General features: G+C 45.3%; 2 protein-coding genes across 10 annotated transcripts in view; one reads left to right on the forward strand and one right to left on the reverse strand.

The window, feature by feature from the left end:
• The window catches only part of lrch1 (leucine-rich repeats and calponin homology (CH) domain containing 1), a 229,371-nt gene that overhangs the window by 42,406 nt on the left and 171,608 nt on the right, over positions 1-15,357 (reverse strand). For all 9 annotated transcript variants that reach the window (XR_011595900.1, XR_011595903.1, XR_011595901.1 and 6 more), the window contains exons 15-16: positions 8,832-8,948; positions 2,128-2,169 (exon numbers count right to left, since the gene is read on the reverse strand). Coding sequence is in view for 2 of the 9 variants with exons in the window: in XM_070894070.1 (XP_070750171.1) it covers positions 2,128-2,169; positions 8,832-8,948 (159 nt within the window). In the remaining 7 variants the exon portion in view is untranslated. The remainder of the gene's footprint in view (positions 1-2,127; positions 2,170-8,831; positions 8,949-15,357) is intronic.
• On the forward strand, positions 11,303-13,373 carry LOC139276297 (uncharacterized). Its single transcript, XM_070894071.1, has 3 exons — positions 11,303-11,604; positions 11,855-12,006; positions 12,304-13,373. The coding sequence occupies exons 1-3, from the start codon at positions 11,543-11,545 to the stop codon at positions 12,897-12,899; spliced, it is 810 nt and encodes a 269-aa protein (XP_070750172.1). The 5' UTR covers positions 11,303-11,542; the 3' UTR covers positions 12,900-13,373.

The following is a 15,357-nucleotide window of genomic DNA, read 5'->3' on the forward strand; positions in this document are numbered from 1 at the left end:
CATTACTACTGTATGTGAATTGTTTGTTGATGGCTATCTGATATCATAATCTCTTTCACTGGGCATTGAAAACCATTACTAGAAAACTGTGGACTATTAACGTGTGGCCTGATGTGCATGGGCTGCCGATGGTCAAAATGATCAGCATTTTCCAAAGGAAAAGATGTTGAGAGTTTGAGAGTTCTCAATTCCCTGTTTCGTTCTGCGTTTACGTGTGATGCAGCTGGGAGCGGCTACATGAGGCTCACCCGCCCCCCCCCCCCACCCCCCCACCCACTTTCTGTCAGGGTTTCTTGTTCAACAGTACTACAAAGATTTATGGCTTTTTCATTTTGAAACAGTTTAGATATTGTGCAAGTTTAGTTACTGCACTTATTGGGCCCAAATTTCTCCCTCCGGTTTTTTCAGCGTTTACCTGAGGTGCGCCGACTTTCTGCTCCCAAAACGGCGCCGAAAATGTAGCTCCGTATTCACCCCGCTCCGTGGACTGTCCTAGGCGTGGCATGGCAAAAGCAGTGGGGGGTGGAGCTGGAGTCGTACTGCTGAAACAGAGCCGGCAGGGGGGCGGGGCTAGGGCCCAACATCTGTAGGAGTGCCGGCAGCATTGTGCATGCGCATTGGAGCATTCGCACATGCGCAGTAGCTCCTCCCATGATTGTGATGATGATGCCTGCAGTGTGGGGCCCAACGTGTCCCGCGCCTAACCCGGGCCGAGTGACCGGCCTCTGCCTTCCCACGCTGAGGGCTACAAGAAACAGGTTGGTGGTGGGTAGAGTTTTGATTGGCGCGGGGTGGGGAGGAAGAATCTTCAAAGATTTTCCAGTTCTTTAATATCTAGCGATCTTTAATTTAAAAAGTCCCTATCTGCAGTATCTTACAGCTCACCCACTACTGCATAAAATTCCAAAATATTACTCATTATCAGAGTCACACTACACAATGCTGAACACCAAAACTTAAGTTCACATTTTGACATGCTTTTTTTGTTAAGTCTAATGTTTTAAATTTCTAAACCGAGTCAGGGCAATTCTTTGGTGCTGCAGAAGTCAAAATCAAATGTGATGTAATGCCGCACACGAATCCATTAGGCGAGAGTGTTGGTGCTCTTGATCTATTATTTACAAAGAAAACCCTCCCCTTGCTTAAATGGCCCCTATACTTCAGCCTTCATGACAAGATCATTTTTATTCTTAAAAACCCCATACTCAGTTTAATCAGGCTGATGGCACCTACACCTTGTCCAGTCTCGCTGTTTGGGATTTTTTTTTAAATTGCATTCCTATCATAACACTGTCATTTGGAGACTACCTGTGCTGATTTCTTAACTCTCCGCAAGGGTTTTCTGTGCGGCCACATACGCTGGCCTAAGTTAGTTTTTGGAGCAACTATTAGCTGTCCAAACTGACTTAAATGGCCAAAACAGGCGTAGGTGGCTGTTAACGCCGCCTTTTGAAAAAAAAACTTTTAAAAATCATAACTAACTCACTTACACTGGCGCAAATTGAATGTGCAGAATGGGGATTTTTAAGATACTCCAGAAAAATCAAGTTGCTCCAAAAAAAATGGAGTAACTCCTGGGGAAATTTGGGCCCATAGTACCTTGCCAAGTTCTTTTGCTTCTTTTAAACGCATCTGACCAAGTAACTTTGAGCTAGCGACTGGACATGTTTCCCCATTAGTGTAAAGAGATGATGGTGGACGTCCCACGTGTTCCACAATGTGCAATAAGCTAGTCACATGCTAATGATTAAATGGTCGAAGGTGCAAATCTGGATCTAGGTCTTGGTTCATAGGAGACATGGTCTGCTTATAAAACCACTGCTGCCCAGCCATGACGTAAAGAATTACTGCTGGGAACTGACCAACCCATCGCAACTACCTCAACCAAATGAATGCAGTTTGGCACCACAACACACGAATAGATGCTGCCAGTATCCATACAGGCATTTTTTCTGGGGGAGGCATAGGGGAAGAGAAAGGGAATCCTCAGACACAGCTTTTTTTTCATTTCACCAATTTATTCCAAACTGCTGCTCGACTGGTCCAGATATGGTTCTGACAGGGGTGTACCACAGTACAAACAGGAGGGAATTAACCTCCGACCCAGGCTTTCCTTGTGACACTCACCTCGTTTTGAGAATCATTCTTCTCTACACTCTCATTCGTATTCTGGATGGATTTCAATGCATGTAAAAATAAAGCAAAATATTTAGAATATTTCATTACACAGGTAATAAATGGCCAAATGATCTTGCAGTGGGATAAAAAAGACAAAATCAAACCTAATGAAATACAGTCTGTTTGAAAAATAAACTTTATAAAGAAAAAATCTAACTTTAGCATTTCTCTCTCAAAGTAAACAGGGTGCCTCAGTAATTGCAATAAATATTACTGGACTTGGAGATCAGGATTCAATTCCCAGTATTTACATTCAGATTTCTCCAATGTGACAGTTTTCATGATGGAGGGGCAGGGTCATTCCCAATTGCTCCAGTGTTTGACCAATGAGCTCTGTCAGGAGCATGTTTAGAAGTCTGTCGGATGCACACATTTGTGTTCCAGACCAGACTTGGTAAAAGAGAGGGGACCGTGGGAATGAGAGCAAACACGCGGCTAAAATGGGCAAAACAGGATTGTTTTTGCATTGATGCATCTTCAAGTCTGATGGACGAGAAATGCATGCTAGATGTTCCATTTTTATATTCTACTAGCAGATCTCATGTTGCTCACAATGAGTCACAGTTTACAGTGTTGGGGAAGGGTTGCTAGGGCAGCAGATGCAAGGGAACATCATCAGCCCCAAAGTTTCCCTCCAAGTCACACACCATCCTGACTTGGAAATATATCATCGTCACTGGGTCAAAACTCTGGAACTCCTCCCTAACAGCAATGTGGGAGCTTCACGACATGGACTGCAGCAGTTGAAGAAGACAGCCCATTACCAGTTTCTCGAGAGCAATTAGAGATGGCCAATAAATGCTGGACTTCCTAGTGACGGCCATATCCCCAGAATTATTTTTTTTAAATAAATTGGACTGGGTTATACATCTCCAGTGAAACAATTTTTGAAGAAGTTTCTAGGACGTCTGCATGGAGATAGTCAAGCAAGTGGGTTTCTGGAAAATTTATAATGAATGTTTCCCTTACACACAGCTGCTTAATAAATACATCTTTACAAAAACAATTGCTTATATTATGAATTTGATTACTGGCAAAAAGTCTTGGACCAATTATGCAGGTGGGGTGAGATACAGCAGATGAATCATAATCTGAATATATAAATCTAGGGCTTTATATATAGGAAGGAGGAATAGAAAATGCAAACAAATGTCAACTACTTTTAAGATTCCCCTAAGTGAGGCTAGAAAGGAGAAGGATTGGAAATGATTGTTGATCAATGCAAAGATAGAAAAGACTTGTATTGATAGAGCACCTTTCATGACCATAGGACATCCCAAAGCGCTTTACAGCCAATGAAGTACTTTTTAAGATGTGTAGTCACTGTGGTAGTATAGAAAACGCAGCAGCCAATTTGCGCACAGCAAGCTCCCACAAACAGCAATGTGATAATGACCAGAAGATCTGTTTTAGTGCGTTGATTGAGGGATAAATATTGGCAAGGACACCAGGGGGAACCTGCTCTCCTTCGAAATAGTTTCATGGGATCTTTTACGTCAACCTGAGAGAGTAAATGGAGCCTCGGTTTAACATCTTAGCCAAAAGACAGCACCTCTGACAGTGCAGCACTGCACTGGCGTGTCAGCCTAGATTTTTGTCCTCAAGTTTCTGGAGTGGGTCTTGAACCCACAGCCTTCTGACTCAGAGGTGAGAGTTCTACCCACTGAGCCACGACTCACAGAAAGCAATTATCAATCAGGCTAACTGGGTACTGGGATTACAATTGATTACAAGGCAGACAAGTTTCACTGATATTTTATAGCTCAATGGTGACACCAATTCTAGAGTATATCATGACTTCAGAAAGGATGATTTATGCGCTTATATGATCAGGCTGAATCTAGGTCTTAGCAGTGATTCAAAATAAAAAGGTTGAAGTAACTTGATATATCCTTACTATACAGTATAAATGCACACGAGGCCCATACTTGAGAGAAGGTCACTCTGTGACCAGTTACCTTTATTACCAAGATCTCAAGTGATGAAGGTGGGTGGAGCTTCCCCTTTTATACCTGAAAGAGCAGGTTAGGAGTGTCTCCCACAAGTTCACCCCCTTGTGGTCAATGTTCTCAAGGTGTACAACTTAGGTCAACTTATACATGGGTTACAATGATAGTTGAATACATGACATCACCTCCCCCCCAAAGTCTTATGGGGGTCACAGGTTAAGTCTCTCTGGTGGTTTACGCTCCCTTGTAGAGCGCCTGAGTTGGGGCTCCAGTTGTTGGGCGCTGGCCTGAGTGTCTGTGTTTGCGGTGCCTCAGGCCTGTCCCGACTGCCCACAGTGACTGGACTCTCCTCCACTTGGTTCCGGTGTTCGGTCACCTGTGGTGCAGTAAACTCTATGTCTTCCTCTGCTTCTTCTATGGGGTTGCTGAACCTCCTTTTAGTTTGATCCACGTGTTTGCGGCAGATTTGTCCACTGGTAAGTTTAACTACCAAAACCCTATTCCCTTCTTTGGCAATCACAGTGCCTGCAAGCCATTTGGGCCCTGCAGCGTAATTAAAGACAAAAACAGGGTCATTGACATCAATACATCGCGCCCTCGCATTCCTGTCATGGTAGTCACATTGTGACTGACGCCTGCTCTCAACAATTTCTTTCATAATGGGGTGTATAAGGGATAACCTGGTTTTGAGCATCCTTTTTATTAGCAGCTCTGCAGGTGGAACCCCCGTGAGCGAGTGTGGTCGGGATCTATTGGCCATCAGGAGATGTGATAAGCGGCTTTGTAGGGAACCCCCTTGGATTCTGAGCATCCCCTGTTTGATTATCTGCACTGCTCATTCCGCCTGGCCGTTTGAGGCCGGCTTGAACATGGTTGATTCCATTGCCTGCCATGAAGTCTTGGAATTCAGTGCTTGTGAAGCACGGGCCATTGTCACTGACCAAGACATCCGGTAGACCATGGGCGGCGAACATTGCCCGTAGACTTTCTACCGTGGCAGAGGATGTGCTTGAATTTAAAATGGCACACTCAATCCATTTGGAGTAGGCGTCTACTACAACCAAAAACATTTTTCCCATGAAAGGACCTGCGTAGTCCACATGGATGCGTGACCATGGCTTGGCGGGCTAGGACCAGGGGCTAAGGGGGGCTTCCCTGGGTGCGTTGCCCAGCTGAGCACACGTGTTGCACCTGCGAACACAAAGTTCCAGGTCTGCATCTATCCCTGGCCACCAAACGTGTGACCTGGCAACTGCCTTCATCATGACAATGCCCGGGTGCTCATTGTGAAGTTCTCTGATAAACACCTCTCTGCCCATCTGGGGCATGACTACTCGATTTCCCCACAGTAGGCAATCGGCCTGAATCGAGAGTTCATCCTTGCGCCGATTAAACGGTTTAAATTCCTCAGGGCATGCCCCGTACGTGGCTGCCCAGTCCCCATTCAGGACACATTTCTTAACTAAAGACAGTAGCGGGTCTTTATTTGTCCAGACTTTAATCTGATGGGCTGTTACAGGTGAGCCTTCGCTTTCGAAAGCTTCAACAGCCATGACCATCTCAGCATCATGCTCAGTTGCCCCCTCAGTAGTGGCTAGTGGGAGCCTGCTGAGTGCATCGGCGCAGTTTTCAATGCCCGGTCTGTGCCGAATTGTGTAGTCATAGGCGGCTAACATGAGTGCCCACCTCTGTATGCGGCCGATGCGTTCGCATTTATGGCCTTGTTGTCAGGCAAAAGGGACATTAAGGATTTGTGATCTGTCTCCAGCTCAAATTTCCTGCCAAACAGGTACTGGTGCATTTTTTTTACTGCATAATCACATGCTAGTGCTTGCTTTTCTACCATTCCATAGCCCCTTTCTGCCTGGGACAGACTTCTGGATGCATAAGCTACCGACTGTAACTGACCATTGACATTCACATGCTGCAACACACACACGACCCCATAGGACGACGCATCGCATGTTAAAACAAGTTTCTTACACGGGTCATATAACGTTAACAGTTTGTTGGAGCATAACAAATTGCGTGCTCTGTCAAAAGCCCTTTCCTGGTCCCCCCAGATCCAATCGCGACCTTTGCGTAGGAGCACGTGTAACGGCTCTAACAGCATGCTCAATTTGGGAAGAAAGTTACCAAAATAGTTCAGGAGCCCCAGGAACGAATGCAGCTCCGTCGTGTTACGCGGTCTGGGTGCTCTCTGGATCGCTTCTGTTTTGGACGCGGTAGGTCTGATCCCGTGTCTGCTGTTACCCTCCTCCCCAGGAATTCTACCTCTGGAGCTAAGAAGACGCACTTCGCCTTTTTCAGTCGCAGCCCTACCCGGTCCAGTCTGCGTAGCACCTCCTCCAGGTTGTGGAGGTGTTCTTCAGTATCGCGACCCGTGATGAGGATGTCGTCTTGAAAAACCACCGTCCTTGGAATCGACTTGAGGAGGCGTTCCATATTTCACTGAAAGATTGCGGCGGCGGAACGAATCCCGAACGGACATCTGTTACACTCAAACAACCCCTTGTGTGTCGTGATGGTGGTCAGCTTCTTCGACTCACTCACCAGCTCCTGGGTCATGTAAGCTGAGGTCACGTCCAATTTTGAAAAAAGTTTGCCACCGGATAGCGTCACAAAGAGGTCCTCCGCTCTCGGTAGCGGGTACTGGTCTTGGAGTGACACCTGATTGATGGTGGCCTTGTAATCGTCACATATCCTGACCGACCCATCCGCCTTGAGCACCAGCACGATCGGGCTCGCCCAGTCACTGAATTCGACTGGCGAGATGATGCCTTCCCCTCAGCAGACGGTCCAATTCGCAGTCTATCTTTTCCCGCATCACGTACGGCACCGCTCTGGCCTTGTGGTATACTGGCCTGGCGTACAGGTTTATGTGAATCACTACCTTGGCTCCCATGGCGTCCTGGTATATGAACTGTATATGTGCTCCACATGAACTCGCTGAACTTCAGCTTCCAGCGATTTCCCCCAGTATTCATTTGGGCTCGTAGGACTTACATCGGGCCCATCCTCCTCGTACATCAACCTGGCTGCAGGCTTCCTGCACATACGCGCCAAGTGACCGCTGACGTTGCAGTTTCTGCAGGTATATTGCTGATAACTGCAAGCTCTGGCTGGGTGTTTGCCTCCACACCTACAGCATGAGCTGGAGGCCCCGTTGTTGGAAACAAAAGGTCCATTACCAGTCGATCGTCTCTGACTGTCTCTGTAACTGTCCTTAAGCGCACCATTAACAGGTGTTGATGGCCCTATTACTGGCCGCATTGTCCATTGCGATGGCATGAATCGCCGTTCAGCTAGCCATTGTCTCTGTTGAATTCCCCCTTTGGGTTCGACTACATGCTCGGGAATGTCCGATTGTCCTTGTCTGCCTAGAGAACTGTGTGCCGCGTTAACAATGTTGACTCCCTGGTCGTTTGCCGCATTTGAGCCAGGATTTTTGTCATACATCATTCTGGTCTCTTCCTCCCCTGAGATAAATGTCTGGGCTATCAGAGCCGCCGCTTCCAAGGTCAAGTCTTTGGTCTCAATCAGTTTCCTGAAAACCCCAGCGTGTCCGATGCCCTCAATAAAAATGTCTCACAGCATCTCCGCTCTGCATGCATCTTGGAACTTATATAGACTCGCCAGTCGCCGGAAGTCTGCCACGAAGTCAGGAACGCTTTGCCCTTCTCGCCGTCGATGCGTGTAAAACCGGTGTCTCGCCATGTGCATGCTGTTCGCCGGTTTACGATGTTCCCCGATCAACTTACTGAGCTCTTCAAATGTCTTGTCCGCCGGCTTCTCTGGCACTCGAAGGTCCTTCATCAGGGAGTACGTTCTGGATCCATAAACCGTCAGGAGATGAGCCCTGCATTTGTCGGCCGAATCCTGCCCAACCATTCCTTAGTGACAAAACTTTGCTGTAGTCTCTCAATAAAGACGTGCCAATCATCACCAAAACACAGTACCTCTCTTCTGTGCTGCTAGTGGCCATGTTCGCTGGTTTAAATCCTAGTTTCTCGTCGCCAATGATATATCCTTACTATACAGTATAAATGCACACGAGGTCCATACTTGAGAGAAGGTCACTCTGTGACCAGTTACCTTTATTACCAAGACATCAAGTGATGAAGGTGGGTGGACCTTCCCCTTTTATACCTGAAGGTCCAGGTTAGGAGTGTCTCCCACAAGTTCACCCCCTCAATGTTCTCAAGGTGTACAATTTCGGTCAGCTTATACATGGGTTACAATGGTAGTTGAATACATGACATAACTAAATTTATATTTGTTGGGAAAAAAGCTGACATGATACCAGTCTTTAAAATAATGAAAGTTTTGTATATGGCTGCAATCAGCAAGTTATTCAATTTGGACAACGAGTATAGGACAGAAGAATGCAAGCACAACAATAGCAGGTCTCAAGCACAGTTAGAGAGGATAGTGGCTATGTGGATCAGACTCCTGCCAACGGTAGTCGAAAAGGGAACTGAATTTGATTTCTGTCAAGGGGATGATTAATAGCATGGCTTGATTATTTTGGGGGAGTGAAAAGGAAGTACGAAAAGCAGGGGATCAACACATGGGGTTGGGAATAGGTGATAAAATAATCAGACATGGACACTGGATGGATTGGGCCTGATGGGCTGAATGGCCTTTTTCCATGTTCTGATATGAAGCTTTTGAACAGATGTAGGCATCAAATAACTTTAGCACCTGCTTGGACTTCTGCCATTCCAACCGTTGAGATTCCACTTGGGCTTCATGCCTTGCTTTCTCCAGTTTGACTTCACGTTTCCTCTGAAACTCTAGTTCCATGGCGGAACTTTCCGTCTGAAAGAAAAGAGAATACTCGTTATTAAAACAATATTTAAAACATCATCATTTTGAATGATAAGGGAGTCAAGGGTCATGGAGAGCGGGCAGGGAAGTGGTCAAGATCAGATCAGTCATGATCTTATTGAATGGCGGAGCAGGCTCGAGGGGCCAAATGGCCTACTCCTGCTCCTATTTCTTATGTTCTTAAAACAGCTTTCAATCCGATTAATACATTGTTAAATTTCATAGGGTCAAATGGTATGAGGGATTAGCTCATCATCTTCTCAACTCCAAACCTCCAGCCCAGAACAATGAGACATAAGCCTCCTCTCCCTAATGGCTGCAGTGACATTGGGCATTTCCAGCTTGTTCCTCGTGAGGGGCTCGTCCACTACACCAAACTGCAATTACTTGGCAATCTCACTTGAAGATTGGATTGCATGAAGAAAACAGAATTCATACTGGTACAATAAAGGGTGCTGGTTTGAGATTGAGATGAAGACACATCCTCTTGCATGCAACTGGTGAGTGCATGATACATTAAGCGGAAAACTCTTTGAGAGCTGCCACCTTCAACCCCAACGACACAAGAATTCAATTTAAATAAATTTACTTGTTAATATCTACATTAACAATTGTGCTGAGAAAACCTTTCTCCTGCATATCATCATCATAGACAGTCCCTCGGAATCGAGGAAGACTTGCTTCCACTCTTAGCATGAGTTCTTAGGTGGCTGTACAGTCCAATACGAGAACCACAGTCTCTGTCACAGGTGGAATAGACAGTGGTTGAAGGAAAGGGGTGGTGGGACTGGTTTGCCGCACCCTCTTTCCGCTGCCTGCGCTTGTTTTCTGCATGCTCTTGGCGTCGAGATTCGAGGTGCTCAGCGCCTTCCCGGATGCACTTCCTCCACTTCGGGCGGTGTTTGGCCAGGGACTCCCAGGTGTCAGTGGGGATGTTGCAATTTATCAAGGAGGCTTTGAGGGTGTCCTTTAATGTTTCCGCTGCCCACCTTTGGCTCGTTTTCCGTAAAGGAGTTGAGTAGAGCGCTTGCTTTGGGAGTCTCGTGTCTGGCATGCGAACTATGTGGCCTGCCCAGCGGAGCTGATCAAGTGTGGTCAGTGCTTCAATGCTGGTCTGGTCGAGGACGCTAACGTTGGTTCATCTGTCCTCCCAGGGGATTTTTATGATTTTGCGGAGACATCGTTGGTGGTATTTCTCCAGCGACTTGAGGTGTCTATTGGACATGGTCCATGGTTCTGAGCCATACAGGAGGGTGAGTATTACTACAGCCCTGTAGACCATGAGCTTGGTGACAGTTTTAAGGGCCTGATCTTCGAACACTCTTTTCCTCAGGCAGCCAGCTAAAGGTACAACGTGTAAAGAAACACAGCAAACTGAAAGTATAATTAATTGAACAACTTACTCACCAACATAATCTACTACCTGTTGGATAAATTTGGAGAAATTCAATACCTAACATTTTTCAACACAACCAGTTGCTGACGGAGAGTCAAGACCAAGTCTTCAGGTAAAGTAGAATTAAAGGCCAGGCAATAACTGAACCAGGATGTGATGAGATAATTCCGTTCCAATTTTAATGCTATACATCCATCTTTATTTTTATATCAGCATTATAAATTCCGCCGTGCATATTTATAATGGAAACTGTGTATGCAAACTTGTTACATTGTAGCTAAAGCCTGCCCCACCACAGGCAGGAAGTTGACAGGCTGTGCACACAGACATACGATTTCAAATATATTATGGGTAGGTAGTAGTGATAGTCCTTCATCCTGTAGTAGCTTGTGACTCGATAGTTGACGCGTTCCAGTTTTAAAGTTGCACAAATTAGCCAGAGCATGGCGTGCAGAACACCGATCACAAGTCAGTGTTTTGAACCAAGCACAGTCAATATACTGGCAAATCAATCCACTATTGAGCCACATTTCCCCACAGACTCACCTATTTGTATAAGTTCCTTTAGTGTTCCCTTTAAATTACACGTTGCTAACCCACTGGAGATTATGGGCTAGACTTTCTACTTTCAGGCTAAGGCCGAAAAAAAATGGGCCTTGTTCCAGGGATGAGGGACCTATCGCCCGTGCTGATCGCCGGCTCAAGGCCCATTTTTTTTCTTTGCAATTTTCCACTCAACCTTACCCCAGCGATGTCAAATGGGCGATGTGATTTCTCGGCAATCTCACGATTGCCCAAAGAAAACAGAAGTGAATGAAAAAAAAAGTTTCCCGAACAACGCATCACTGCGCATGTGCAGGTTGATTTTTTTTTGCAGGTTGATGCTCCTTCCCGCGTTTTGAGAGGTCAGGGGTCATCACACATGCTCAGAAGCTCTGTGAGGGGCGGGGTGAGAGAGAGAGAGAGGAGAAGGTATTTTGTGGTCTGAATCAACTCATAATAATTGACATAGAGGCAACACTTGAGAGGCATAGGGCCAAGCCTTCCAGCGAGGAGGCCAATGAGGCCCTCGTGAATGTTGTCAGCATCAGGTGGGAGGATCTGACACGAGGTGGGCATGGGAAACCCCCACCCCATGCATATCGGAGTATTTGGGCAGAGATTGCCGACGTGGTCATGTCGGCATTGAATGAAGCCCGGACACCGGACCAATGCTGCAAATGTTGGAACAGCCTACTGGCAGCTGCGAGAGTAAGTTGAAATTTATAATGATCTAAATAGTAACAAGAATCTGCAATGTTATTTGGTTACATTTAAACATAACTAAATTATGAATAAATTTATGCAACCCAGCATAAAGTTAAATGTTGTAATGTGAAATTTGCAATGTAATGCTAATTTGTAATAGAACATTTTAATCTGTCAGTCTTAAATGTCTTCAATGTCTTAACTTGCCTGATCCATTTGCTTATGCCGTGCAATGTTATCGTATCATTTACAGAAGAAGATCTCGATCAATAATCGGGAGCAGCGCAGGGTGCCCTGCAATGTTGCACACTCTGACTGCCTACAAGGAGCTCGCGGTGGCCTTGGTGGGGCCAGAAAGCCGTTCGGTCATATCCCGTGGTGTGGCCGAACCCACCCTTGAGACATGTGAGTAATGAGAAATGTGCATTGTTCATTAGTAAATACTGAAAATATCATAGTTACGCATGTAATGTTATGTAATTAAAATGTAATTTGATGTTATGCAATTACAATGTAATGTTATGCAATTATAATATAATCTGATCTATAATGGTGATGTACTATAGATGTTCGATTGAGGTCATGTTAGAGCTTGTGATCACCTGTGCACAAGGGGTAAATGAAAGCATTGCAATGTTTTGACTTCGAGAAAAATTGTAATACAATGATTTGAATAGTTAATCGTTGTTTATCAAATTAAAGGTCAAGTGGTCGTCGAGTCAGTGGAGTCCACTACCACTGAACCGTCTCCAGCATCACAGGAGGCAGAAGAAGACGAGGAGCCACTGCAGACTCCTGCTGCTGTGCTTCAGCAGGAGGAGGAGGAAGAGAAGACGGAGACGGAAGAAGAGGAGATTTTTTTTGCGGGGGAGGAACAACCTGCGGCCATCTCGGTTGAGATGGAAGAAGCACCAGGACCAAGCAGTGTGCAGGTGGTGACGCCAAGGCGCGTCACATTGCAAACACCGATCCCACGGAGATCTGGTCAGCGTGGCGAGCAATCGCCTGCCTTGGAGGGCCAGACAAAGAGCTTGATTTCCCTGTGCAGGGAGACGGTAGCGATTGGTCGCGACCTTATCCACGGATTTAAGGGATTCTCTGCGAACTGGAACCAGTGTCCAGCATCCTGGAGCGAGTTCTGCCAGAACTTTTCCAACTGGTCTTCTGAGCAGTTACTGACTGCAAGGGAGATCTTGGTGGCTATTCGGCAGCAGACAGCCGCAACCAATGCCCTACGGCATACGTTGCTGGCTGGACATGGCGCTGCACCCCAAGGTGTCGAGTCTGATCGCAGTTAAACTCCTCGAGCACGCAAGCGAGTACGGAGGGCACAGTTCCTCCGGACTTGGAAGTAGAGCCTCAGGCTTCCGCTTCCGCTTCCTCTCCGTCACCTCCACAACGGCAGGAAGTCTTGACATCCCACTCTGCACGACGTCTTGGTGACAGTCTGCGTAGACCAAAACAGGCGGGTGGGAGTGCAAACACAGTGTGGGACAGGATCTGGAGGGAAACGTGGCCGCAGGTAGGGAGGGGGGAGTCCTTTTCTATGTAGTTCACTTGTTTTAAAATGTTCACTTGCTGTTATCAATTTATTATACTCTTGTTATTGTTATTGTTACTAAATTGGCCAATTGTATTCAATAGTTAAATGTTCACTTTTTATCATTACTTAACTGTTCACTTTCCATTCTTTCTGAAATGGTCACTTGTTGGCATGACTGAAATGGCCACTTGTTCTTTAAAATGTTCAATTTATTCTTCTTCTAATGTTCTGGGGATTTTGAGGGAAGGGTGGGTTGGTGCGGGGGTTGGAGGGAGGGTGTTGTTCATTAGTTCTTAAAAAAACATTATTTTTGTTAATAAAAAAAAAACTTTCTACAACTTTTGTACCTTCTCTATTATTTACATAAGTTTTACAATATACAGTTCTTCATGCAGATTTGTTTGTTTATTCTGTTTCACCACGGAATATCATTACATAACTTGTGTGTAAAAACTGTTTATTAAATAATTCTGATATATCATGAGATCTATTTAGCATAGATAATGTGATAATACCTATTTATATTCCCTGTCCTAAATTTCAGAGTACAATTGGCTTCAATTTTACTCTCTAAATAACTCAGACAATTCTCCACCCTTCCTCAGAGGCAATGGCGTCCGTAGTGCCCATTTCCCTTTATAAGGCTCTGAAAAAGCAACTATTTTTGAGCACTCTTTTGGGCCTTGCATCGGCCCAGCGAAGTGCATGCTAAGTGCTGAAACTTGGGATGGGCCTTGTGTGGCGATCATCTCAGCGATCAAAGTGGAAACTTGGGGGCCTATTTTTCCGGCGATATTTTGGGCCTAGTTTCCACTTTTTGCTCAAAATGGGCAAGAGGGGTCCATTTTGGGCGATAGATGGGCCATAGATGGGCGATGTGAAGTGGAAAGTCTAGCCCAATATTTTACAAAAAACCTACTCTGAATTGTCCATCAACTGTTCTTTCATTATAAAATGTAGAAGTTTGTGCAACATTTCAAAGTATAAAAAGTATGCTGAATGCAATGGAATTCTGAAATCCATTTCTAAAACTATTAAGAGGACTGAAGGGCTTCTTAGGGTATGAATCATAGAATATTACAGCACAGAAATGGGTCACTCAGCCCTTCGTGTATCTGTTGGTACCTTTATCAACATGAGCTCGAATCCTGCCATGCTGTTCACTCCCTATTGTATTTAATACTCCTCTTTTTCAAGCAATGAATTTTCTTTTAAAATCATTTTGTAGACTGCTTTAATAGTGGGTTGTGGCAGAAAAAAAACATTTGAACCACCGTCTGTAACCTCCCTGGTAATTGTTTGTCAGCTGTGCCTCAGTGGGTAGAACACTTGCTTCCGAGTCAGAAGGTTGTGGGTTCCTAAATCTAAATCTAGGTTGACACGAGTGCAGAGATGAGGAAGTGCTGCACTGTCGGAGGTGCCACCTTTCGGATGAGATGTTAAACCGAGGCCCCGTCTGCTCTCTCAGATGAACGTAAAAGATCCCACGGCACTATTTCGAAGTAGAGAGGGGAGTTATCCCCAGTGTCCTGGCCAATATTTATCCCTCAATCACCATAACAAAAACAGATTATCTGGTCATTAGCACATTGCTGTTTGAGGGAGTTTGCTATGCGCCAAATTTGCTGCCGTGTTTTTCACATTACAACAGTATTATAAAAATGCAAGTCTTTCTTTCTTTCTTAAATTTATGCCCACTTGGTACCGTAGAGAGAGAATAGTTCTTAACTTAAAAAAAAATAAAATTACTGTTAACAACATCATTGCACCACTGCTTAACTTGCTTGTATCAAGTTCCCCTCTCTGCTGTTAATAAAAACATAAGTAGAACATAAGAAATAGGAGGAGTAGGCCATACGGCCCCTCGAGCCTGCTCCGTCATTCAATAAGATCATGGCCGATCTGATCATGGACTCAGCTCTACTTCCCTGTCTGCTCCCCATAACCCCTTATTCCCCATATCGTTTAAGAAACTGTCTATTTCTGTCTAAAATGTATTCAATGTCCCAGCTTCCACAGCTCTCTGAAGCAGCGAATTCCACAGATTTACAACCCTCAGAGAAGAAATTTCTCCTCATCTCTGTTTTAAATGGGCAGCCCCTTATTCTAAGATCATGCCCTCTAGTTCTAGTCTCCCCCATCAATGGAAACATCCTCTCTGCATCCACCTTGTCAAGCCCCCTCATAATCTTAAACGTTTCGATAAGATCACC

The sequence above is a fragment of the Pristiophorus japonicus genome, chromosome 11 (assembly GCF_044704955.1).
Source record: "Pristiophorus japonicus isolate sPriJap1 chromosome 11, sPriJap1.hap1, whole genome shotgun sequence".
Classification (NCBI taxonomy): domain Eukaryota; kingdom Metazoa; phylum Chordata; class Chondrichthyes; family Pristiophoridae; genus Pristiophorus; species Pristiophorus japonicus.

What these genes read in the sequence shown, in the direction of transcription:
- LOC139276297 (XM_070894071.1), top strand. Translation starts at nt 11,543, where the DNA reads ATGAAGCCCGGACACCGGACCAATGCTGCAAATGTTGGAACAGCCTAC. An exon ending in GCCTACTGGCAGCTGCGAGA is followed by an intron (nt 11,605 to 11,854) that starts GTAAGTTGAAAT and finishes TATCATTTACAG; the next exon opens with AAGAAGATCTCGATCAATAA. An exon ending in CGAACCCACCCTTGAGACAT is followed by an intron (nt 12,007 to 12,303) that starts GTGAGTAATGAG and finishes ATCAAATTAAAG; the next exon opens with GTCAAGTGGTCGTCGAGTCA.